This window comes from Labeo rohita, chromosome 14 (assembly GCF_022985175.1).
Source record: "Labeo rohita strain BAU-BD-2019 chromosome 14, IGBB_LRoh.1.0, whole genome shotgun sequence".
In the NCBI taxonomy this organism is placed as follows: domain Eukaryota; kingdom Metazoa; phylum Chordata; class Actinopteri; order Cypriniformes; family Cyprinidae; genus Labeo; species Labeo rohita.
The window spans coordinates 16,698,924-16,723,470 of record NC_066882.1 but is presented as its reverse complement, the minus strand read 5'-3'; the positions used below and the strand labels follow the sequence as shown (position 1 = coordinate 16,723,470).

General features: G+C 36.5%; 2 protein-coding genes across 2 annotated transcripts; one reads left to right on the top strand and one right to left on the bottom strand.

The window, feature by feature from the left end:
• Positions 1–109: 109 nt before the first annotated feature.
• naa15a (N-alpha-acetyltransferase 15, NatA auxiliary subunit a) lies at positions 110–19,208 on the bottom strand. The gene is made up of 20 exons (XM_051127243.1): positions 18,958–19,208; positions 15,774–15,858; positions 15,582–15,686; positions 12,600–12,757; positions 12,315–12,449; positions 12,031–12,184; positions 10,358–10,477; positions 10,181–10,276; positions 9,984–10,090; positions 9,457–9,529; positions 9,206–9,375; positions 8,958–9,110; positions 6,385–6,513; positions 6,019–6,232; positions 5,744–5,937; positions 5,549–5,657; positions 5,372–5,470; positions 5,146–5,289; positions 1,445–1,542; positions 110–1,343 (listed from the first exon to the last, which is right to left on the bottom strand). The coding sequence occupies exons 1-20, from the start codon at positions 19,009–19,011 to the stop codon at positions 1,137–1,139; spliced, it is 2,604 nt and encodes an 867-aa protein (XP_050983200.1). The 5' UTR covers positions 19,012–19,208; the 3' UTR covers positions 110–1,136.
• A 1,942-nt stretch (positions 19,209–21,150) lies between these two features.
• Positions 21,151–22,274, top strand: ndufc1 (NADH:ubiquinone oxidoreductase subunit C1). Its single transcript, XM_051127944.1, has 4 exons — positions 21,151–21,293; positions 21,793–21,896; positions 21,979–22,051; positions 22,163–22,274. The coding sequence occupies exons 1-3, from the start codon at positions 21,248–21,250 to the stop codon at positions 22,036–22,038; spliced, it is 210 nt and encodes a 69-aa protein (XP_050983901.1). The 5' UTR covers positions 21,151–21,247; the 3' UTR covers positions 22,039–22,051; positions 22,163–22,274.
• Positions 22,275–24,547: the final 2,273 nt, after the last annotated feature.

Genomic DNA, 24,547 nt, shown 5'->3' with positions numbered 1-24,547 from the left:
AACCCTTACAAATTCTTGTGTTCTGTATTTTCTCAGTTGAAACCGTAACATCTTACAGTGTATGACCAAATGTGGAAATTAAAAAAACAAAAAGAGAAGTACATCACAATCATGTTATTTTGTTTTATTTGTAACTGTGTGAGTGTCAAATGACAGGACATGTTCTCAGAATTCAGACAGTGGTATGTTTGATGGAGTCTTGTATTATGGAAAAAAAAAATCATAGAGTTTGAAACCAACATGAGAACCCAAACAATGAGTGGGAGAAAAAAAAAATAAAATAAAAGATGCCAAACAAACCCAACAGAAACGCAGTCACAGTAAAAGTCCTACAGGTCCAACAGAAGCCACTGCCGGCTCTAAGACATTCACTGAAAAACCGAAAGGCAGCAGAGGATGAAAGAGGAAAAAATAAAATAAAAAAATAAAGAGATGCACGTCTGCCTCTCCTCGGCACTCCAGGTGACCTTTCAGTCGACTCTGTCATCAGCTTTAATGGCTGAACATCAGTATCTCCTCTCAGGGTTTTCGACTGCTGGCTCCCCCTGGTGGCTGATCCTGCAACAGCTTCTGCCCAGCCACATTAATTCATTTCCACACACTCCCCACACCCCCAACCCCCCTTCCCAGGTACCCCTCGCAACAGGTGCCGTCATCCGCATCTAAAGGTCCGCCCCACGGGTTTGGCACACGACCACGCAAGTCAAACCAGGACCAAAAGTATTGCTCCTCCTGATAGTATTCGGTTCTCTTTAATATTATCTTATATAAATTACTCTTAAAAACATGAGAAACAAGATGCACGTGTCTGATAAACAGGAATTAGGCCCAATGAGTTCACTGTGACCGTCTTGATCATTCTTTCTCTTTAATACCGTTTATTCTGTTCTAGCATAAGAGATGCCATTGGCCATATTTTTTAAAAAAAAGCAAAACAAGATAGAAAGGAAAAAAAAAAAAAAAAATAGTAAAACGGGTTTTTCCCCTATTGCTCGCTCGCTTCCGTGAGTGGAAAGGAAGGCGGAAGGTAAGCATGGTCTCGTTAGTGCAGTAGAGTCTCAACCTCAGTGGGGCGTCTGGTCTCAAAATGCTGACGGCCATAAAACGGCCACCCTGCTCTCGTCCTGAAACACATCTCACATCTCATTGGGCATGTCCTCGTGGTCGCAGGGGGACAGGTCTCCATTGGTGGTCACCGCAGTGTTGTCCTGGTAACCGGGGGGCATGAAGGCTAAAGCGTAGGGACAGATACCATGGCAGGACGCACGGTACGATTCCAGAGTTTTCTCCTGTTGCGAGCCCAGACTGCCGTCCCTCAATGCCTGGAGCACCTCGGTACAGATCTAATATTCACACGTACAAATGTGAGACATGTAGCATCATGTTTTTCATGATACTGTGAAATATCACAAATTTTCTACTGTTTTGTTTATGGTTATTGTACCTGAATGGTTCTGCCTGTTAGAGACTCGTTCAAAGAGGTTGCCAGCTCAGCAGCCATGCCCTCAGAGGAGGGGTCCAGAAAGACCATCATCTTAGCAGCTGCAAACAAAAAAAAGGAAGATGCTAAATAAACAACTAAAAGAGTTCAGTGATACTCATACTAAAGGCTTTCAAAGCAACAAAGAAATCAGAAGTCATTCATTTCTGGTCAGTTGAGTGAAAGTGCCATTGGTGTAGTTCATATTTATGACAGTGAGCTGAAATAGAAAGTGAACATGCAAAGAAGATCAAACACCCTTAACAAAAAAGGTGAAACAGCGATATAGGATGACTTTGAAGTTGAGGGAGAGCATGAGATGGGAGTTTTTCGACATACCCTAACTGTCACAAACCGGAAAAAGGTCAGAAACAGTCCAGGCAGAGTAAGACGAGTGTTTGACATTAAAAAGTATATAAGTTTTATTATTTTTATTAAAATAACTGATCGTTTCGCTAGATAAGACCCTTTTTCCTCGACTAGGATCAACTGCAACCACATTTGGAATCGTTTGAAGCCGCATTTAAACAGCGTTTTGGAAGTTCAAAATCGGGGCACCATATCAGCCAATTATGTGGAGAAAAATGCTGAAATGTTTTCTTCAAAAAACAATTTCTTTACGACTGAAGAAAGAAAGACATGAACATCTTGGATGACAAGGCGGTGAGTAAATTATTTGTAAATTGTTGTTCTGGAAGTGGAGTTGTCTGGGTATTATTTTATGCCGAAATAGCTAAAAAAAAAAAAAAACAAAAAACAAAAATGAAAATAAATTAACATTTTGCATTATGAAAACAAGGGTATTCTGCAAATTATGCAATGTTATAAAGATACACTGCCTTTCAAAAGCTTAGTAAGAAAATGTTTTTAAAGAAGCCTCTTATGCATTCAAGGCTGCATTTACTTGATCTAAAATACAGAAAAATCTTCCCTATTTTTTTTGGAATCTGTGATACTTTTTCAGGATTCTTTAAAGAATTAAAAATGTTTTTTTTTTCTTTTAAATAATGGAAATTTTAAATAAAAATGGTATTAAAATATTTATTTTCATTTAAAATAAAAATCTTCTGTCACAATATAACACTACCAATAAAAAGTTCCAAAAAATTCTCATCACTGTACTGTTTAAATATTTAGCATTTTTATATTCAACTATTACCTTGATTTAATCAAATCAAGTATACATATAATGATGTACCATTTAAATGTTTTTAAAAGAACTATGTTCACAAAGGCCGCATTTATCTGATCAAAAATACAGTATAAAATATTGTTAAATATTACTACAATTTAAAATAATGGTGTTCTAGTTTAATGAACTAATTGAAATAAATATTCTATTTTAAAACCTATTCTATTTTTATTCCTCAGAATTCTTGGATGAACAGAAATTTCAAAAGAACAGCATTTATTTGAAATTAAAATCTTTTGTAACATTATAAAATGTATTTACAGTCACATTTGATCAATTTGAATAATTCTTTCGGAATAGAATTATTATTACAATCCAACACGCCTATTCAAACAAAACGCTCTGATGAGGGTGGTCAAAACAAGGACAGAAAATAGCCTATTAAATTTTGATATTTTTTGATGTAAAAATCATTATAAGCGGACCTCAGAGAACAGTACATGACCCCTAAAAAATGTAAAATTGAAATCTTGCAAAATGCACATTTTAAACAATGCAATTTTTCCATTGTCTGGTCGAATGGTTCTCAAAACTGTGACTGGAAACAACTGTTTCAGTTATGTTTCCATCGGTTAGCTAACTGTGCTGGCAGAATGCTTGTAGTGATTGTCATTTGTATGTTGTATGGCTACCAGTTTCTCTCTGTAGCTGGCTAAGTGCTCTATTTGAGCTAAGGAAACGGAAATATCTGATAATCCTCCATAAAGTCATTGACATTTACATGTCATTATCCAAGTAAACACTTACATTATCAAGGCAACAACTGACGCATTTGTATTACATTTGTTATCAGCCCCACAGTGGAAAACAAAACCATATTCGTGCGACATGGGCTGGATCGGCATGGAATGGAACAAAAGCGGTTTTAGAAATATGACTCAGTTTTCATGAGAGATGTGTTAAAGGAACACTTCACTTTTTTTGAAAATAGGCTCATTTTCCAACTCCCTAGTGTTAAACAGTTGAGTTTTACGGTTTCCATTCAGCACTTTTAACATAGCTTAGCATTAGGAGTGATGAGACGAGACGAGAGGAGACGAGAGGAGACGAGACGAGAGGAGACGAGACGAGACGAGACGAGACGAGACGAGACGAGACGAGACGAGACGAGACGAGACGAGACACGGTTCACGAGAACGAGACGAGATGAGATTTTTAAACTTTTCTTAAGACATCCTCAGTGATGAAATATATAGGGAAAATAGTCTTTTATTCAACTGAAAAAGACAAAATGCAAAAAAAAGTAGGCAAATTTTGAACTTTATGAAATTAAACTTCCATTTTAATTAATTATGTGCAGTAATAAACAATATTTAAACACGAGTTTCACAATTCTGGATAAATTGAGAATCCCAGTTGTTTTTAATAAAATGGAGACCATGATTCTCTTTTTAAACGGGCAATTGCCACCACCTCCTGGCGGAAGAGGATAAGCGTTACAATACATACAAGTCTTAAGATACTTTGGTTTTGATCGCTACTGTAGGCAATAAGTATTTACACCCAAACTATAAACAGTACAGTAAACTACAAACTATAAACAGTACTTTTATTATTTAAATATCTGTAGCACAGAAATAATGATTACAATGTGGTTGAAAAGACTGTTTGTGTTGCTTTTTCTGCGTTCACATTTACCCCGACCCTCTGATTCATTAACATGGGCAGCGACAAAACGTACTTCACACGTTCCACTGACACTTGCAATGTGAAATAGTCCTAATACACACAGCTAAATCTTTGTCATTTAGGAATAAGATTGCGTGGGTGTTTGAATCCAGATCTCCATATGTTAAGGATTAATCGTGCAGCTCTAATGTAAAAACTGCAAAAAACATAGGATCTTGTGAGATCTTGTGCCGCGAGATCTCCTCACATCCCTTAGCATAGATCATTGAATCCGTTCAAAAATGACCAAAGAGTCTGGATATTTTTCCCATTTAAAACTTGACTCTTCTGTAGTTACATTGTGTACTAAGACTGACGGAAAATGAAAAGTTGCAATTTTCTAGGCCGATATGACTAGGAACTAAAGTAATAAGGAACTTTGCTGGTGTACCACGGGTGCAGACGCAATAACATTAAGCGCCTGAAATAACGCAGCGCCTGAAAATAGTCTCCCTGTGCAGTCAGGTGCTCACGTTGGTTATGTTGATGGAAGTTAACCTATTTCAGGAGATGCATAATAGAAAATAGGAAAAATATCAAAACTCTTTGGTCATTTTTTGAGCGAGATGCTAACGGTCTAATCAATGATCTATGCTAAGCTATGCTAAAAGTGTTACCGCCAGAACCGGAAATCGCCCGAATGGACTCGAAAATGGTAAAACTCAACTGTTTAACTCTAGGGGAGTTGGAAAATGAGCCTATTTTCAAAACAAGTGGAGTGTTCCTTCAAGGGCTTGTTTACTTGTCAATCTATAAACAGTTTATACTGGCTTCCAAATGTTCATTATCATCATTAAGTGTGTACCTGCAACTCTGTGTGGTATTGAGTTTGCATGTTTGCTCAGGAAGTTCTTGTTGAAAGTCTTGGGGTCACTCTCGCCAAACAGTTTCGTGATCTCCTGCTTCAGAACCGTCTGCACTGCCTCCGGCATGTCCTTACTGTCCGACACTGAAAATAGTCAAAGCTTAGCGTTCTTGTATGTTTTTTCTTTTTTGTCCCATGTGAAGCAAGCATATGGGCCTTTATGTACCTCCTTTGAAGAATCGCACCAAACACTGGTGGAGCCAGGGGTGATCGGGGTCCAATGAGTAAGCTCTCTTCACCGACTGCAGCATCAAAAGATACTTCTCTACAAACACAAACACACATTATGAGTTTCAAACCACACATCCTGAATCATAATGTTAAAATTCATTAGTATGCTCACCTTTCCTGAGGTAGATCTCAAAGGCCAGCAGGTGCGTCTCTATTTTATTCTTTACTAAGTTCTTCAGAGGAGTCAGGAACTTAACCGCTTCTTCTAGAGGATTCTCAACCTACAGACAGAAATAGGACATTGTGATAAACACAATCAAAATACTTTTAACCTCTAAAGTACAAGTGGCTTTGTCGACATGCGCACCTTTGCCAGTTTTTCTGGTATGAGCTCCTCTTTGGGTCCTCCAATCTCCTCCTCATCCTCTTCCTTTTTCTTCTTTTGGTTCTTTAGCTGTTTTTCTTTTTCAGCATTCTTTTTTTCCTCCTCTAACTGGGCTTTCTTTTGGGCACGTCTCTGTTTGTTGCGCAATTTCTTCAGTTCCTTGTCCGTTAGGTTGGCTACAGAATAAACAATTGTTAAGAAAATAAAACTTGCCTCACTTTTCCGCATTTTTGTTTTAAGTGTGTACATGATGGTACCGTTATCTGCCTGCGACTCCTTGTTGTCATCGGAGAGCGGGTTATCATGTAGGCTGAGGTAGATCTCGATGGCTGTACGTGCTGCCTTGAAATAGAAAGGGTGCATACGCAACACGTCCTCTAGTTTGAGCAAATCGACGTAAGAACGCAATGTCATCTTTCGCATACAGTATGTGTGGAAGTCAAACTGGTCGTCTGTTATCTCCACAAAATGCTGTGAATGGCAAAAGAAGAAAGTTTCAGGATATTTCAGACCGTTGGGTAAATCTGTTCTACTTGAACTCTAAACTACAGATTTAGCATAGAGGTATTCACCATGTCAGTTTGCTATACACATCTGATAGTTTCTAAATCTGCAAGATTTACCCTCTCAATTTCATGGCATTTCTTCAGCGCCTCTCCATATTTGTTCAAGGACTTGTAGGCCAGAGCACATTCCGTCTGGAACCACATGCACTGCATCTCATTCAGATTCTCTACTGCCGAGGTTCCTTCCTGCAGGTGATAAAGAACAGACACTCAGACCGATGTGTTTTTGATGAGAAACTCTTGGACAAATAAAAGGGATAGTTCACCAAAAAATGTAAATTCTGTCATTAATTACTCACCCTCATGTTGTTCCAAACCCATAAGACCTTCATTCATCTTCAGGACACCAATTAAGATATTTTTGATGCAATCCGAGAGCTTTCTGACCCTGCATAGACAGCAACAAAACTGACACTTCCAAGGCCCAGAAAGATAACAAGAACATTGTTAAAATAGTCCATGTCACTGATGTCACATGGACTATTTTAACAATGTCCTTACTACCTTCTGGGCCTTGAACATGTCAGTTGCATTGCTGTCTATGCAGGGTCAGAAAGCTCTTGGATTTCCTTCATTTGTGTTCTGAAGATGAACGGTCTTAGGGCTTTGGAACGACATGAGGGTAAGTAATTAATGACAGAATTTTAATCTTTGGGTGAACTATCCATTTAAAAGGTCATTATGTAAGTTGTAGGGTAAGCAAATCCCGAATTTCAGTCACAAGGGACGACTGAATTGGTTAAATCATTATCAGTCCGTTTTTCCCCAAAAATGCACAGAACTGAAAAAGGGCTTTTGTCTGAAATAGAAAAAATTTGGTACTGCTTTCAGTGTTCCTGAAATGTAATCTTATCCAACATTTTACTGTTTCAGTCTTTGGAGCTGTATGTGCAAGCCAAGAAAACAGCTGCCAGATGCAATGCCTGCAAATGAACAGACTAGTCTTTTAAAAAGAATTTAAAAAGCATCTGAAATAACTCGCTACTGTTTAAAAGTTTAGTACGATTTTTAAAAATGTTTTTCAAAAGAAATCTCTTGTGCTCATTAAGTCTGCACTTATTTAATCAATAATGCAACAAATACATTAATAATGTGAAACATTATTGTACTTTAAAATAACTTTTCTATTATAATATTTTTTTTAAATGTAATTTATTCCCTTGATGGCAAAGCTACATTTTTAGCAGCTATTACTCCAGTTTTAAAGGGGTGATGAACTGAGAAACCAAAATTGCCTTAATCTTTTGACATATAAAAGGTCATTGTACTATAAAAACATCCTGTAAGTTTCAGAACTCAAAACTTTGACATTAGTCTAAAAACATACGTACCTCTGTTTTTAACCATGATTTTCGGTTCTGATAGCTTGCTACATGAGTGTTTTTTTTGTTTTTGCATCTATTTAGCAACAAAATACTCCTGTAAACCTCTGTACACTGGAAAAAGCGTGGATTATTATATGTCTGCTTAATTGTTCTTTTGAGAGAGGTATTATTTTTTCGATTTTTACACAAAATAGGATGGGTTTCATTCATACTGGACACCAGAGGGCGCCCTCGTGCAGAAAATCCACATATGCTTCAAAGAGATAATACTGATGTCGGCCAGGATATCTCTGATATTGATAAAGGCATGACTATTGCTGTAACTGAATAAAAACAAGATATAACTTTAAACGTTTTGAATGACATAAGGACAGTAAACACTCATCTGCAATATATATGGTTTATCTGTGTTCTTCAAGCCATCTCAGGTATTTTCATAACGATTGAGTATATTTGTAAGCCATTGCTAATCGACTACACTATAGAATATATTGTCTGACATCGACATTACTGCCCGTTTAGCCCCACCCACCAATTCACACATGTAGTGTTTACGAAAGAGACAAATGCAGGTCTACACAGAAACCAAACAATAAAAATGCCTCTGAAAACAACAAGATGCTCTGCAGTGCCGATTTGTGATCCCAACATTAGGAAAGAGTGGATGTACTTTATTTTTAATGAAGTTCCAGACCTTGGATTTTTTTTACAATTACCCATAGTGTCAGCGACGCAATGCTTGTTCCTTTATCTCAGGGAACTGAGGTTACGTCAGAATTCGATGCGGGATTTTCAAAAAGACTGAAACTAAAAGATGATGCTGTGTCGCCTATATTGGATCCGACAGTGATGTCGCAAAAAAATGCGAGTAACTGTTTTCATTACGTGGTCACTATTGCTTTGTCTGTTCTTACAGATTGTTTGATATGTACCGAGTTATTTATGCGTTTTAAACCTAAATCACAGCGGCGTCCATCTATGAGGCTGAATGTACGCTGTTAGCCAATCATAGCAGTGGCCGTTTACTTCCAAGTTTACAATCCGCCACACCTATTCAAACAGAGCGTTCTGCAGAGGGGGGATAAAAGCAAGACAGGCAACCTATTACTTCATCATTATGTTTTTTGATGTAAAAATCTTGATAACATTATAAGTGGACCTACAAAATATAAAAGGCAGTTCATGATTCTTTAAATGTCACATGATCCTTCAGAAATTTACTAACCGTTTGAACTGTATTATAGATATATAATTGGTGTTATTTTAAATGCATTATCACAAGCATGTGACCTTAACCATACTAACCCGTGTGAACTTGGAACACATCTCTTCAGCCTCTTTGATAAGTCCAGCCTTGAGCAAATACTTGGCACACTTTGAGTTGATGAAGCGGTCAGCAGTGTCCAGAGCCTGGGCCTCGTCCATCCAGCGAGCAGCTTCACGGATGTTACCCGCATGCTTTCAAAAGAAAATAAGTTCACTCTCTCATGTTCTATTTAATGGCTTCTGTCTTGTCAAATGTAAAATGTTTCAATGACCTCAGTGTGTTTTACCTTGTATATCTTCGCCTTGATGAGGAAGAGCTCTATGAGGGTGGGGGTGCTTTCAATGGCTGTGTTGATGTATTCGAGGGCAAGCGTCTGTTTGCCGATATAGTTGAAATGCTGGGCCAGGAAATACTGAACCCACAGTAAAGTAGTGGGCGGCTCTGTTTTCCCATCATCTACAAAAATCATCATCACGTGTTACTGCACTACCATTACTGCAACTGCCATCCGTCATTAAAATATGTTTATGAACTCACCATTTTGGTTGAACATTTTACAGGTTCTCAAACTTTTTTCATAGCCAACGACTAATTCCTCAATTATTGCTACCTGCAGAAGACAAGATGATGTTATAAAAAATGGTGTCTTTTCTTATATGTAAACCTGGACCACAAAACCAGCCGTAAGTAGCAATAGCCAACAATACACTGTATGGGTCAAAATTAAAATTATTATTTTATGCCAAAAATCATTTGGATATTAAGTAAAGATTATGTTCCATACGGATATTTTGTATATTTCCTACTGCAAATATATCAAAACTTAATTTTTGATTATTAATATGCATTGCTAAGAACTTCATTTGGACAACTTGAAATTTTTTGCCCCCTCAGATTCCAGATTTTCAAATAGTTGTATCTTGGGCAAATATTGTTTATATAAAGCTTATTTATTCAGCTTTCAGATGATGTATAAATCTCAATTTTAAAAAATTTGTGGACAGGGTCACTTATATTAAAGTCCAGAAGAAACAAGTTCTCCTGGTCATATTGCCCCATCTCACCTTGTCTTTGTGGTGGTAGAGTGATTTCAGTGTGGTAAAGACAGGCGGGCATCCTTTGCTGAAGTTCATCCTCAGGTAACGATCCAAACACTCTCTAAACTTCTCACCTGCGAGAGCCAAATGCGGTCATATACACATTACACAGACGCATTATGAGAGCATAACGGGCCTATTGATTTGACAAGATTGGCGCTGACCTGTGAGGAAGCTGAGAGGAAGTCTTCTTGGCACCAGGCCTTTAGGATACTTAACCCAGGCATCTTCATAGATTTTCTGCTTCTCCTCGACACTCTCTGAAAGCAGACATAGAATAAGGAACTAACAGAAATGAAAATCAGCCAAGATTTGCTGCGGTCTGAAGAATGTGTATTTACTTGGTTTGAGTGCTTTCTCTAGCCCTTGATAGTAGCTCCAGTTTTCAGGGTTTCTCTCCAGCAGTCTGTGGTAGACTTCCGTAGCTTCACCAGCCCGATCTAACTTGAGAAGCAGCTCTCCTACACACATATAAACATATGTTGCTTTTAAAGTTCATGTCCAGAACAGAAATTTACAGAGAATTTACTCAACCCTTTGTCAGAGATGTTCATGTCTTTCTTTCTTCAGTCGTAAAGAAATTGTGTTTCTTGAGGAAAACATTTCAGGAAAGTTCTATATATAATGGACTACTATATGGTGCCCCGAGTTTGAACTTCCAACATGCGAAAAAAGATAGCAAAACAATCGGTTATTTTCTTAAAACACAAAAACAAAAAAGTACAATTTATATACTTTTTAACCTCAAATGCTCGTCTTGTCTAGCTTTGTGATGTGCATGCGAACTCTGTGTAATCTGAGTCAATACAGTAAGGGTAGGTCAAAAAACTCCTATCTCATTTTTCTTTTTTTTCATTTTTCCCATCTCACTTCTACATCACTGTTTTACCTTTTTTGTAAAGAGTGTTTGACCATCCTTGCACGTTCACTTTGTTAACACTGGGTCGGTACTTCTGCAGCGATGTAGGATGATTTTGAAGTTGGAGGAGAAAATGAGATGGGAGTTTTTTGACATACCCTAACTGTATTGACCCGGATTACACAGAGTTCCCATACGCATCACAAAGCTAGACAAGACTAGAATTTGAGGTTAAAAACTATATAAATGTTTACTTTTTTTAGAAAATGACCGAACATTTTGCTAGAAAAGTAGCTTCTACCTTGGCTGGAATCGTTTAGAGCCCTTTGAAGCTGCATTTTGTAAGTTCAAACTTGTGGACACCATAGAAGTCCATTATATGGAGAGAAATCCTGAAATGTTTTCCCTCAAGAAACAATTTTTTTACGACTGAAGAATTCTTTTACACAAACATCTTGGATGACAAGGGAGTAAATTATCTGTAAATTTTTGTTCTGGAAGTGAACTTCTCCTTTAAATAAACTGCGACAGCAGATGATAAACAAGGTCATGACATACATAGGGTTGCCAAAACCGGAAATATATGTAACGCATGAGGTCGAGCTAGTGCAAGATGAGCATTTGTGGTTAAAAGTATATAAATTTGTATTTTTCTTAGAAAATGACAAATTGTTTCACTAGATAAGAACCATATTCCTCATCTGGGATCGTGTAGAGCCCTTTGAAGCTGCATTGAAACTACAATTTAAATCTTCAACCCATTGGCCACCACTGAAGTCCACGATATGGAGAAAAATCTAATTTCTTTTTGACTGAAGAAAGAAAGACATGAACATCTTGGATGATATGGGGATGAGTAAATTATCAGGAAATTTTCATTCTGGAAGTGAACTAATCATTTACATAACTATTATAAAATAAATAAATAAATAAATAAGTGAATTTCAGAATCACAACATTGAATTATTCAGCATTTAAATACGAGTGCTCATTCTGAGATTTTGCTAAATTAGAGTTTGTTTTAAATGTAAACTAAGTGAGCATTAGATGACAGCAAATCAGTGTCATTTCAAAAAACGGAAAAATGAGTGCATAAATAATCATACTATCAGCTGGAACAAAACAGAAACCATATATATGCATATAAAAACACACCCCGTGTCTCCTCTACAGCCAGTTTGTCACATATCTGTTTTTCATAGTTGGTCAGGTGATCGAGAGCTTCTTTGATAAGCCCGGCCTCTCGTAATAGCTGATTCTGATAAAGCAACAGCTCACTGTACTCGTAATCCACTTTATCTGGAGACGTCTGAAACACAAGCAACAATAATCCTCAGTGGCATCCAAAAACAAACACTTGGTGGTATCTACTACAAAGCTCTCCGCAACAATAAACATAGTGTAGATGATAACTGAAAGGTAGCAATGAAAAAAAATACCTGCTGTGTTTTGCGGAACTCCTCCACAATCTTAGCCGCCATCTCATAATCTTCCAGAAGGTGGTATGCGATGGCATAACCGATCCAGGAAGCCCTTTGAGCTGGCCGCAACTGCAGTAACTGGTATCTAGTCTCCTGTGAGAGAGAAAATGTTATGAATTATATTAGGACCATAAAAATTGGAGTGAAAGGATGACTTTGGACAAAACTGTATTTTTACTGGCTTGTTCCATGGAAACTGTAGTTTCTTGACACATGGAAGCACTTACATTCAAAATAACTTACCCTGTAACCTTCGAGGTCTCTCATTTGGATCTGCAGCAGTGAAAGATCTCTAAGGATTTGCAGATTGTCTTTGTCCCATTTAAGAGCATTCCTGTAGCACTTGATGGCCTCGTCATACTTCTTATCCGAGCGCTGAAGCAAACCATACACGTGCCAACCTGAAGAAAAGTTAAGGACAGGACTGCACACTGTGCCTCTAGGGCTGTAAGATTTTGGAGGAATTTAATTAAATCACAGCCTTTGCAATTTGACAAGGCCATATTGTGATCAGTTTTATTTTGATTTATGAAGCATCCCGAACTGTACTTATTCTTTAAATTATGCTGTAAGGCAATATATGCTATACAGTTGCCAGACAACTAACATTAAACGTCCACTAAGTGCTTTGAAACACGCAGCATTATACTATGCGCTGACATAATTTCAACCAAAACAGGACATATCAAGCAGCCCCTTTTTTAAATAGTCAATATCGTTTTGTTTATATCACATCTTGGGCCAGAGCCGTTGAACTTGGTAAAGCAATATTCGACAGTGTATGGCCGGCACAATCTCATCCATATAGCTATATAATATACCATTCTGCGTACAATTCAAATGGGTTTGATACGTTTTATGGTCTGTGCCGATTCACGCATATGTTCCACTCCATGGTATCGTTTCTCTGGACCGGAGCAGACTGTGTGAAACCAGCGCGAAACTTCTTTCGCCCCCAATGGAAATCATATTTACACTGTCTAAATAGTTCCCTCTCCCCTATACAGTGCACTATGTGCAGGCCCGGTTCCAGAACCAAATCACTGAGGGTGCTTCTGAAAATTGTGAGGGTGCTCACAAAAAATATGCATGGAACTGTATGAAAACGGTACCACCAAATAGGACTGAGTAATATAAATCGTCTACACTAGTATCGTAATTGTAGTTAAACAAATGCCATCTAACATCAAGAATACACTGTGAAGGTTATTACTGCATGCTCATCTAGGAGCAGTTCACATGTCGCGCCTAAAAACGCGTTCTTTCCAAAGCGCTAAGTTACGCTCCCATGGCGTCTGTCGTTACTAGGCAACCATGGCCTACGCTCTCCATGAAGACAAGTTAGTTTCAGCAAATGATAAATGGCTTTCTAGCACTGCCCTGCTACAAAATGTATTTTAAAAATGTCTATCCCTGTACAGCTATGATCAGCTGTTTCACCGTCTTGGCTGAGTTTTCAATGTTGTTTCTATAAAGGATGAAGCTGATTGGTTGGTTCGTGTCACATGACCCGAGGTGCGCTTTTAACAATTCAGCTTGTGTATTTATAAGCTTGTGTGTACGTATTAATTTGGCGAATTTATGTATGTGTGTGCATCTGTCTGCGTGTTCATTAATTTAAAAATTAATACGCTATTAATAATTTTATCTGAGGGTGCTTTTGCTTTTGTTTGGGGGTGCTTAGCACCCTCAAGCACCCCCGTAGAACCGGGCCTGACTATGTGCCATTAACCGTGCAGAAAATACTAATTCTGTAAACAAGTGAACCACAGCTTCAGCATCTATTTATAGTGCAGGGGGCGGGACGCTTTGGATTCTAGAGAGCATCTGATTGGACAGAAAGTTGATAAAAAGTTGAAGTGCGGGGTGATGTCATCAAAATTGTTTATCCATATTGGCGGAAGTTAGAGATTGCTTGAATCCTTATATCTTGTATATGCAAATTTTGTCATTGTTTTAAAACACTAGCTTATAGATAACCTTAAGGTTAACATATTCATACTAAAAGTCATAAAACTTCGATTTTAAGAGTCAAAAAATAATTTTATGGAAAAATTTGGGAACCCCTAGCAGAATCTGTGAAAATGTAAAAAATTAACAAAATAAGAAAGATCATACAAAATGCATGTTATGTTTTATTTAGTACTGTTCTGAGTAAGATATTTTACATAAAATATCTGCAAAACTTTGGGAACCATTGGTTCTTAATACTGTGTGTGGTAACCTGGATGATCTTCGACTGTTTTTTGTCTTGTGATAGTTGTTCATGAGTCCCTTTGTTTTCAACAGTTAAACTGAGCACTGTTCTTCAGAAAAATCCTCCAGGTTCTGCAGATTCTTTCGTTTTTCAGCATCTTTTGCATATTTCAGCCCTTTCCAGCAGTGACTGTATGATTTTGAGATCCATCTTTTCACGCTGAGAACAACTGAGAGACTCAAACACAACTATTAAAAAAAGTTCAAACATTCACTGACGCTCCAGAAGGAAATAATGCATTAAGAACCGGGGGTGAAAACTTTTGAACAGGATGAAGATGTCCAATTTTTTAATTATTTTGTTGAAGTCTCATTTTTTCCCATTTAGTACTGCCCTTCAGAAGCAACAGAAGATACTTGCATGTTTCCCTGAAGACAAATTAAGTACAATTTACCTTGATCTTCAAATTCAAAAGGTTTTTTAATAGGTGTGTTTGAGTCCCTCAATTGTCCTCAGTGTGAAAAGATGGATCTTAAAATCATACAGTCATTGCTGGAAAGGGTCCAAATATGCAAAAGACGCTGGAAATCGAAACAATCTGCAGGGACTGGAGGATTTTTCTGAAGAAAAGTGCTCAGTTTAACTGTTCAGAACAAACAAGGGACTCATGAACAACCATCACAAAACAAAAACAGTCATAGATCATCCAGGCAACCACACACAGTATTAAGAACCAAGGGTTCCCAAAGTTTTGAAGGGGCTTATTTTAATAATTTCAGCTATTTTTTGGTCTTAAACATCTTTTATGTAAAATATCTTATTCGGGACAGTACTAAATAAAAAATAAATAAACAACATGCATTTTGTATCATATCTCTTTTCACAGATTCTGCAAGTGGTTCCCAAACTTTTGCATAAAACTGTACCTTGAAACCAGGTGTCAATCACTAACAGTTGTGTACAAGTATTCATGTGTTTACACAAATTACTAATACATCTTTTGACAGTGGAAAACATGTTAAAGATACAGACATGACTCTTCAGATCATTTCGCAAGCCTCGTCGCACTAGATCATACGCCTCCTCTTTTCGGCCCAAGCAGTTCAGAGTGAGTCCCTTCATTGCAAGGGTCTCTGCGGGATGGGAAAAAAAGAGATCAGCATGTGCTCAACAAATTTAATTAGTCATAATGATAAGATGATGTCCAAGAATGCACTTACCTCCGTGTTCGGCGAACTTTGGGTTGGACAGGATCTGTTTGCAAAACTTCAGCCCATTTCTGTACTGCTTGTGTTCGTAGCATCTCTGCAAGACATAAAATGGAAAAAATAAGCTAATAATGTCACTTTCATTGTGCATTAGGCAAAATGAAAGTAGGGTTAAGGTATGTGGTTAGCGATGAACATCTTCCGAACAATTCTAACCACCTATAAAACCACAAAGAAAGATGCAAACATAAAATCAGGACACCCAGTGTGAATAGTTTTGGCACCGTGTAGAAAACAACATATGAGAACACAAAGGCCAACAGAGTTCATAAACTCCTGCAAAAACATGAGCAGGATAATCAAGGCATCAATGCCAGAAAACAATCTGAGAAGAAAGCCACACCTTCTGTCACAACGTTCCCCGTAAAGATCTCCTGCCTATTAACGTAACTCTTATTAAAGTACTTCAAAATGCTGCAAAAACACCTGTGGCAGGCTCAGAAAAAGGCTATGATGGTGAGATGTTGATTACAAACAGATTCCTATCTACTTTGGTCACCACAACAGTTTAGACATCCCAGCAGAGCCGTCTGCCAAATATCGACATAACAGTAACATGAAGGAATGCCCTCTGGCATAATAACATTTAATGGACTGACCCCTTTATGCAGGGCTGTTTGCATAGTTATCATGGCTGAAAACTAATGCGTGAGTCTAAGAAATTAAATCACAATAGGACTTCTAGCAATTCAAGCTCCCTCCCTGTGACAGAACAGAAACAGATGTTAGAAAACACAAATAAACTAACGTCAGATGACTTTGAATTTCTAACTATTCTGGAATAAAAATCAGGACTGTGTAACAATCAGTAAAAACAACCATTTGGGGCTGTTTCATTAGTGGTCATTAATACACGTTACTAACAGGAGCAATGACTAGGCAAGTTGCTGTTGAGTCACTATGACCTAAAAACAACTTCTTAAAGCTCCAGTTTCCTATCAACAAGAGTACACCATTTGGATGTTTAAAACTATTTCTAATCACAGTAGTCATTTTACAAGCAGTGTCCTCGACAGCTAAACTGCCCGGAAAAAGATCATAAATGTCGTCTATAGGCAGACGGCTAACTTGTTTTTGAAAGAGAGCCAACCTGTCAAGCTAGTCAGTCTCCCGCAGTACATTCTCTTTAGGTTTCTGTGTGAACCTCGAAAGTAAACTTATTAAATCTCAGTTACAGCAACATTTTAATTGTTAACACACTATATCCAGTACACCAAGTAATTTATATCTATACTAGTTGAGTCATCTTGCATTACGCCCACTTTTTTTTATCATAAGCTTTCAAGAATATGTCCCTTCCTTGATGACTAACAAATCATGATTTTTGAACAAAAGCTTTTATTTTTAAATACTGTACACTACCAGTCAAGACTTTTCGAACAGTACCAGAGTTTTCGAACAGTAAGTTTGTTTTGTAAAGAAGTCTCTTCTGCTCACCAAGCCTGCATTTATTTCATCAAAAGTACAGCAAAAGCAGCAAAATTTTAAAATATTTTTACTATTTAAAATAAGTGCTTTCTATTTGAACATATTTTAAAATGTAACTAATTTCTGTGATTTCAAAGCTGAATTTTTAGCATCATTACTCCAGTCACATGATTCTTAAGAAATCATTCTAATATTCTGATTGGCTGCTCAAAAAACATTTATTATTATTATTATTATTATTATTATGTGGAAAACAGCCGAGTAGATTTTTTTCAGGTTTCTTTGTTGAATAGAAAGTTCAGAAGAACAGCATTTATCTGAAATAGAAATCTTTTGCAACATTATTAATGTCTTTATCATCACTTTTGATCATTTTAAAGCATCCTTGCTAAATAAAAGTATTAATTTCTATACTTTATTTTAAATAAATAAATAAATAAATTATATTAACAGCTTTTGAATGCTATAGTGTATAATGTTACAAAAGCTTTTTATTTCAGAAAATGCGGATCTTTGGATCTTTCTATTCATCAATTCTGAAAAAAAAAATGTACTCAACTTGTGACATTGTCAATGTTATTACTATTATCAATATTTAAAAAATTTCTTGAACAGCATATCAGAATGATTTCTGTAGGATCATGTGACTGAAGACTGGACTAATGATGCTAAAAATGTAACTTTGATCACAGGAATAAATTACATTTTAAAATATATATATTTAAATAGAACGCAGTTATATTAAATAGTAAAAATATTTCAGAATTGTACTGCTTTCGCTGTATTTTGGATCAAGCAGAAGACCCTTCTTTAATTTAAAAAAAAAAAAAAACCTTCAAAAACGTGTATATGTTGACAAATGTAAGGTTTCACCATTATTAAATCTCAGTAACAGTAACATTTTAATTGTTAAACACAATGTATACCAAGTAATTAATATGAATATTTTTTTCAGAAGGCTTTCCAGAATATGTCCCTCCCCATAATATGACTGACAAATCATGATTTCTGAACTAAAACTTTTATATTCAAATATTTTATATACTTTACTTAGTTACGATATATAGTTATTTGATATTTGATATAGCAGATCTGAGGCGTAGCGTTCAGGTAGTAACTAAAATGTCAATGCACAAAAATGGTGTACACAAAGTCATGTTTTGTATGACAAATCTGTAAACGACACACTAACTTACCTACTGCAACTCTGCCTTCGTATGATTTATACTCTGCTGTTATTTTGAGGTTAGTGTTGCTTTAAATTGATTAACTTTCATTCTGTTCACTTGCACGGTGAGTAATCGATTCAAGCCCGTGTTTTGACATGACTTAGTCCCCTATATAGTCCGAAACCCTTAAACAATACCCTGTTGTTAATGCAACTTCATAGCGTGGTTTAATGTGTATTCCGTCCGCACAGCTATCAAATCACTGATCTTTGCGCTTAACTTGCTAAGGCAGTTAGCTGCTCTGTGTCGGGCAAGTTCATCTGCTCTCAAAGTGCGTGAACGAGCATGAGCTAATAGTCATGTTACGAGTATTAAAGAAATGGCAATGCTCTCTGCTAGCTTGCAAAATACTCTTAGGAGGTTTCTCTTGAGGTCAGCGCAGAGAGATCCTGGCTAAAATAGGAAGGCGACTGACACACGCTTGCTTTCTATTATTAACAATCCAGCGTTCGTCTGCAGATATATTTCCCCCAACTTACCAATATTCTCTTAAAGAGAGCGTTCTCCTTCGGCGGCAGAGTTACCGAGGGCATTCTTCTTCTTCTTGGGTGTTGATCACCGTCACTTTGCTCTGATCATGAATCGGAATCCGCGATTCTCTGGCCGGATTGTCTGCTGTATCGTAAAAGCCCCCCGAACTTCGCTGTCTGGGGCTTCTCGCCTTCACGTGGTGACAGCAGGCCCCCCTTCAGAACCAAAATGGCGACGCTGCTTCTCCCCGGGTCAAGCGGTGAACTGCGCATGCGCGGAGTGTGCAGCATTTCCGAGGCGGGGATGAAACAGTGGACATTAACTTTTTCAAAAATATATATATACATTAAATACGTAATTATACGAAAAAATATTTATTTTATTAATATTATTTTATTAAAATATTATTTTATTCTAATTACAATAAATCTGCGACCAAGCATGTATATTGAACAATGCCTGTTATGCCGTATGGATTGTAGTCACTAGATGGCAATATTATGTTGGTCGTGTGCTGTTGTGTTTGACGCCATTCTTCAGCAATTTTTTTTTTTTTTTGCAAGAAAACAGATACAATAAGGCAATACAAGATAATAAGAACAGAGCACAGATCAAAAGAAAATATGAGAGAAAATAAAATAATAATAATAATAATAAATAAAATAAAAATAGACAGTTGGGTCTTCTAATAGTTTACATTTCTTCAATAAACTAAACAGTATTCTTCCACTTTTACATTTTAAGAGTCTGAACAACCAAAATTTCTTTTGAAAGACAGAAAACAATGGCTTTGTTTTAAGGCACTTACATTTATGAATATAAAATTTGCCCCAAATAAAAATATTATTCAGTAAAAATTGAGTTTGTACATCTTCCGTTATTAAGCCAAAAATGATATCATTTTTAGAAAATTGAGAAGTCAAATTGATTGAAACTTTAAGCCACTCAAATATATCGGACCAAAAAGCTCTACTAATTGAACAGTCAAAGAAGAAGTGTGCAGTCGTTTCAACATCAATCTCACAAAAGGTATTGTGATCAACGTTAAATCTCATTGATCTCTAAAGATGGGTAGATTTCATTAAAAATTTTAAAGTGTACTTCCTTGGCTTTGGGAGGTATCGGAAAGGAAAGAAAAATGGTTCTTAATTTGAATATAGAACTCTTGGGAAAAAGATAAGATACCATTCTTCAGCAAATTATTTGAATGTGATTATGCAGAGGATTTTTGGAAATGTCTTGTTTTCTCTGCTTACGAAATAATTCATGTACTTTTCTGATTTGGGATCAGGATCATGAGTTGGATGATATGTTAAAACTGCTAACTCTCTGTGGCCTATTTCATCTGCATTGATCTGAAACAATTCTGAGTCTCTTTTAATGAGAAAGCTGCTAAAACAGCCGTACTGATGAAACAGTAATGACTTAGATCAATGTAAAGGTTTCCTCCTGGTTATTCTTTGAAGTTGACATTTTATGTGTAATAAACTAACAATTGTATTTTAGTTTATTTATTTACTTATGTTTTAGATGTTTATCTTAAGTTTTTATCTATTTGTTTTTCTGTTTATATTTATTTTTATTTATTATTATATATTTATTTCTTTTTTGGCCTAATTATGTATGTGTTTTATTGCTTTGCATCAACCTGATATATTGTTTTTTTAAACAATATTTCTGTTGTATGTATCTGCTGTGAATGTTGTGTTAAAAAATAGCTCAGCAACTTATACATTTGTAATGGCTTGTGGAAGCGATGCTTCTGAGCCAATATTTTTAGGAGATAAACACAGTTGTGCTAATGAACATATTCATTAAAACTGATGACACAGCTATTCATAAAAGCTTATTGTATACAAACGTGTATAAACTAGATTAAACCTTGGAGTATTTGTTGGAAATATTGTTTAAATAATAAAGTAAAAGAGGTTATGTGGCTTTGCATGGTATATATCTAGTTAAAAGTGTGTTATTACAGAAATATTATTTAGATATTAATTATTCTATATTCCAGAAAATGTGTAAAAAGTAATGGTGTATACACAGACTTTTTTTTTCAGTGGATATTGAAAATTAGGATTTTTAAAGTTTTAAAGTTTTTTTTTTTTTGGGAGACCAAAGACTACAGCATCTTTTTGATTAAATAATGAATGGTTGTTATGTAAACTCGAGTGTGTTTCAAAAATTTAGGACTGATGATATGATTACTAGAATCGATTACTCTACTTGCCACTAGGTCAGCCAGGAAAAGTAATCGAGCAAGGATCGGATTTTGTCTGGGAGAGAAACGCTGTCAAAATGCCTCTCGGTCGATTATTGTTGCGGACTTCAACTGTCAATAAGAGTGAGTATGAAATGCAAATTATATTAAACGTACATTGTAGTCTCACTACAGTTTCTCGGTAAATTTCTTTATTCGCCTTAAGTGAGCAAAGCAATATGGCCTGACCTTGCTTAGCTTAGCAAGACTAGCAACACAGCAGCCAATACATTAGTTTCATTCGCGTATGAGTTATATATGTTATTTATTTACGCAGCTTTTTATATATAGTGCTTTAATTGCCATTTCAGGTGTTTGTGAATTACAACAGAGGACAATGAAAATTATTCTTTTTTTTTTTTTTTTTTAATAACTGTTATATTAGAGTAATGCGTACTACATTGACAAAATAGAAATACTGTAACATTTTGGATTTGCGTTGTATATTAGTGCTGCTGGTTAATATATCAATTTCTTATGCAAACTATCAAGTTACATATAATAGGTACCACAACTGTACAATAAATCAGACATTGTATTAAATATATGTGGTTTTGAGGATTGCTTTTCTCTCCTTTTTCAGTGATTAGCAGAAATTCCTTTGTAGCTTCCAAACCGGATCCATCCAAGCCGAACATGCTGAGAGTAGGACTGGCATTTGGGAGCACAGCTGTCTTGTGGGCACTGGTAACTCATTTGAAATGATCTCTCAAACATAAACACACAAACATACTTTTGATTTTTCTAAACACACTCTATTCTCCATCAGCTGTTTAAACAGCACAGCACTGATGTGCATGAGTACAAAACAAGGAATGGGTTACAGTAATTCATGAGGCCATGTGAGTATCACAATTACCATCTTTTTATTCAGTCTTATTCTAAATTCTAAATCTTGTTAGGTGATGCACTGCTAATGATGTAAAAGTAACAGGTTTTTTTGTCCTTTGTAGGGCAACACTTGCTCTGTGCTTTGTGGATCTTCTGCTTTTCCTGTTTCAATGTTCTTCTGCATTTGAAGGATGTACAATAATGTTTATTAAAGATGTGTATATATATAACATGCCTCTAGTCACTCTCTCCTGACTCCAGCAAACATGAGTTGCAGAAATATAAATATTATGTTAAATATTCGGTTTAGCTTTGTTCCCTTCAATTTAGTCTAATAATGTGGTTTATAAGCAAAACAAGTACAGAATCATTCTTGAACTTTGCTGTCCTTGTTTCCATCAGACTTTCAAAGCCAACATTCAGTGTCAACAAACCAGTAATGTTCCTAGATTTATTTCTGAATGTTCAATAGGAGTCAATTAGGTTCATGTCGTTAGGAGAAACAAGTTGACGATTTGAGTAAAAAGATTACCTTCGTACATTGCAGAACATGCATGGAAACGAAACAACCAGTATGTTAGGTGCAGTGGTACATCTCTGTGCCATGATCTCATAATAGTATACTAATTAATAGGCCACAGAGCTCTGGAGAATGTCTGGTCTTATTAATCACTGCAGCTCTTCAACACACAGCATACTATTAAATTACTTAGGCTGTTTTACAAAAACCTTTCTGCAACATTCTGTTAACCTGAGTGTCCACTTATGAAACCTAAAAAAACAACTATTAAAAAAAACGTTGTATATACACAGATCAGGCATAACATTATGACTATTGATTATCTCTTCATCGCGGCACCTGTTAGTGGGTAGGATACATTTGGCAGCAAGTAAACATTTTGTCCTCAAAGTTTATGTGTTAAAAGCAGGAAAATTGGGCAAGTGTAGGGATTTTGAATACAAATTGTGATGGCTAGATGACTGGGTCAGGGCATCTCCAAAACTGCAGCTCTTGTGGGGTGTTCCCGGTCTGCAGTGGTCAGTATATATCAAAAGTGGTCCAAGGAAAGAAGAGTGGTGAACTGTCGACAGGGTCATGGGCGGCCAAGGTTCATTGATGGCCCGTGTGGTCCGACTCAAAAGATGAGCTACTGTAGCTCAAATTGCTCAAGAAGTTAATGCTGGTTCGGATGGAAAGGTGTCAAAATACACAGTGTATCACAGTTTGTTGCGTATGGGCCTGCATAGACCAATATAATCCAAGCGAGCATCTGTGGGATGTGCTGAAAAAGCAAGTTTGATCCATGGAGGCCCCACCTCGCAACTTACAGGACTTCAAGGACCTGCTGCTAACATCTTGGTTCCAGATACCACAGCATTCCTTCTAGTGGAGTCCATGCCTCGATGGGTCAGAGCTGTTTTGGCAGCAAAAGTGGGACCAACACGATATTAGAAAGGTGGTCATAGTGCTACGCCTGATCAGTGTATACTTACATTATGGAAATGTTCTGTTTTTGCTGGTAACATGACAAATCTTTGGACACTGGGATCAGTGTGTGGAACTTTAATTCATTTAATTGAGATATTTTTGCAATGTAAGTAACAAGTAAACAATGTTGTTAAAAAGACTATTTGAGTGAATACAGTAGTCAAAAGTTCATTAAAGCTGTTCTAAGACAAGCACAGGTATTGTTTTAGTTTTAGGACAACTTTGAAAGGTTTTGATCCACTTCAAATGTTATACAGTTGAAGTCAAAAGTTTACATATACCTTGCAGAATCTGCCAAATGTTAATTATTTTACCAAAATAAGAAGGATCACACAGAATGCATGTTATTTTTTATTTATTACTGACCTGAATAAGATATTTCGCATAAAAGACGTTTACATATAGTCCACAAGAGAAAAAAATAGTTGAATTATTATAAAAGTTACCCTGTTTACACACACTTGATTCTTAATACTGTGTTGTTATCTGAATAATCCACAGTTGTGTTTCTTTGTTTAGTGATAGTTGTTCATGTTCTTGTTTGTCTTGAACAGTTAAACTTCTCACTATTCTTAAGAAAAATCCTTCAGGTCTCACAAATTCTTTGTTTTTTCAGCATTTTTGTGTATTTGAACCCTTTCCAACAATGACTGTATGATTTTAAGATCCATCTTTTCACACTGAGAACAACTGAGGCACTCATGTGCAATTATTACCGAAGGTTTAAATGTTCACTGATGCTTCAGAAGCAAACACAATACATTAAGAGCCGGGGGTGTAAACCTTTGAACAGAATGATAATGTGTGGATTTTTCTTTTATTGCCTAAATATCTTTAGGCAATAAAAGGTTCCAAAAGGGAACTCCCCCCCATTTAGTACTGCCCTTCAGAAGCTACAGAAGACACCGACATGTTTCCAAGAAGACAAAATTAGTAAAATTTACCCTGATCTTCAAATTCAAAAAGTTTTCACCCCCGACTCTTAATGCATCAAGTTTCCATCTGAAACATCAGTCAG

Coding starts and splice junctions, on each gene's coding strand:
- naa15a (XM_051127243.1), bottom strand. CDS start 19,011: ATGCCCTCGGTAACTCTGCCGCCGAAGGAGAACGCTCTCTTTAAGAGA. Junction 10,091..10,180: donor TCCTCTCAGCTTCCTCACAG/GTCAGCGCCAAT, acceptor TGGCTCTCGCAG/GTGAGAAGTTTAGAGAGTGT. Junction 9,111..9,205: donor TCAAGGCGAAGATATACAAG/GTAAAACACACT, acceptor TTCTTTTGAAAG/CATGCGGGTAACATCCGTGA.
- ndufc1 (XM_051127944.1), top strand. CDS start 21,248: ATGCCTCTCGGTCGATTATTGTTGCGGACTTCAACTGTCAATAAGA. Junction 21,294..21,792: donor GACTTCAACTGTCAATAAGA/GTGAGTATGAAA, acceptor CTCCTTTTTCAG/TGATTAGCAGAAATTCCTTT. Junction 21,897..21,978: donor CAGCTGTCTTGTGGGCACTG/GTAACTCATTTG, acceptor ATTCTCCATCAG/CTGTTTAAACAGCACAGCAC.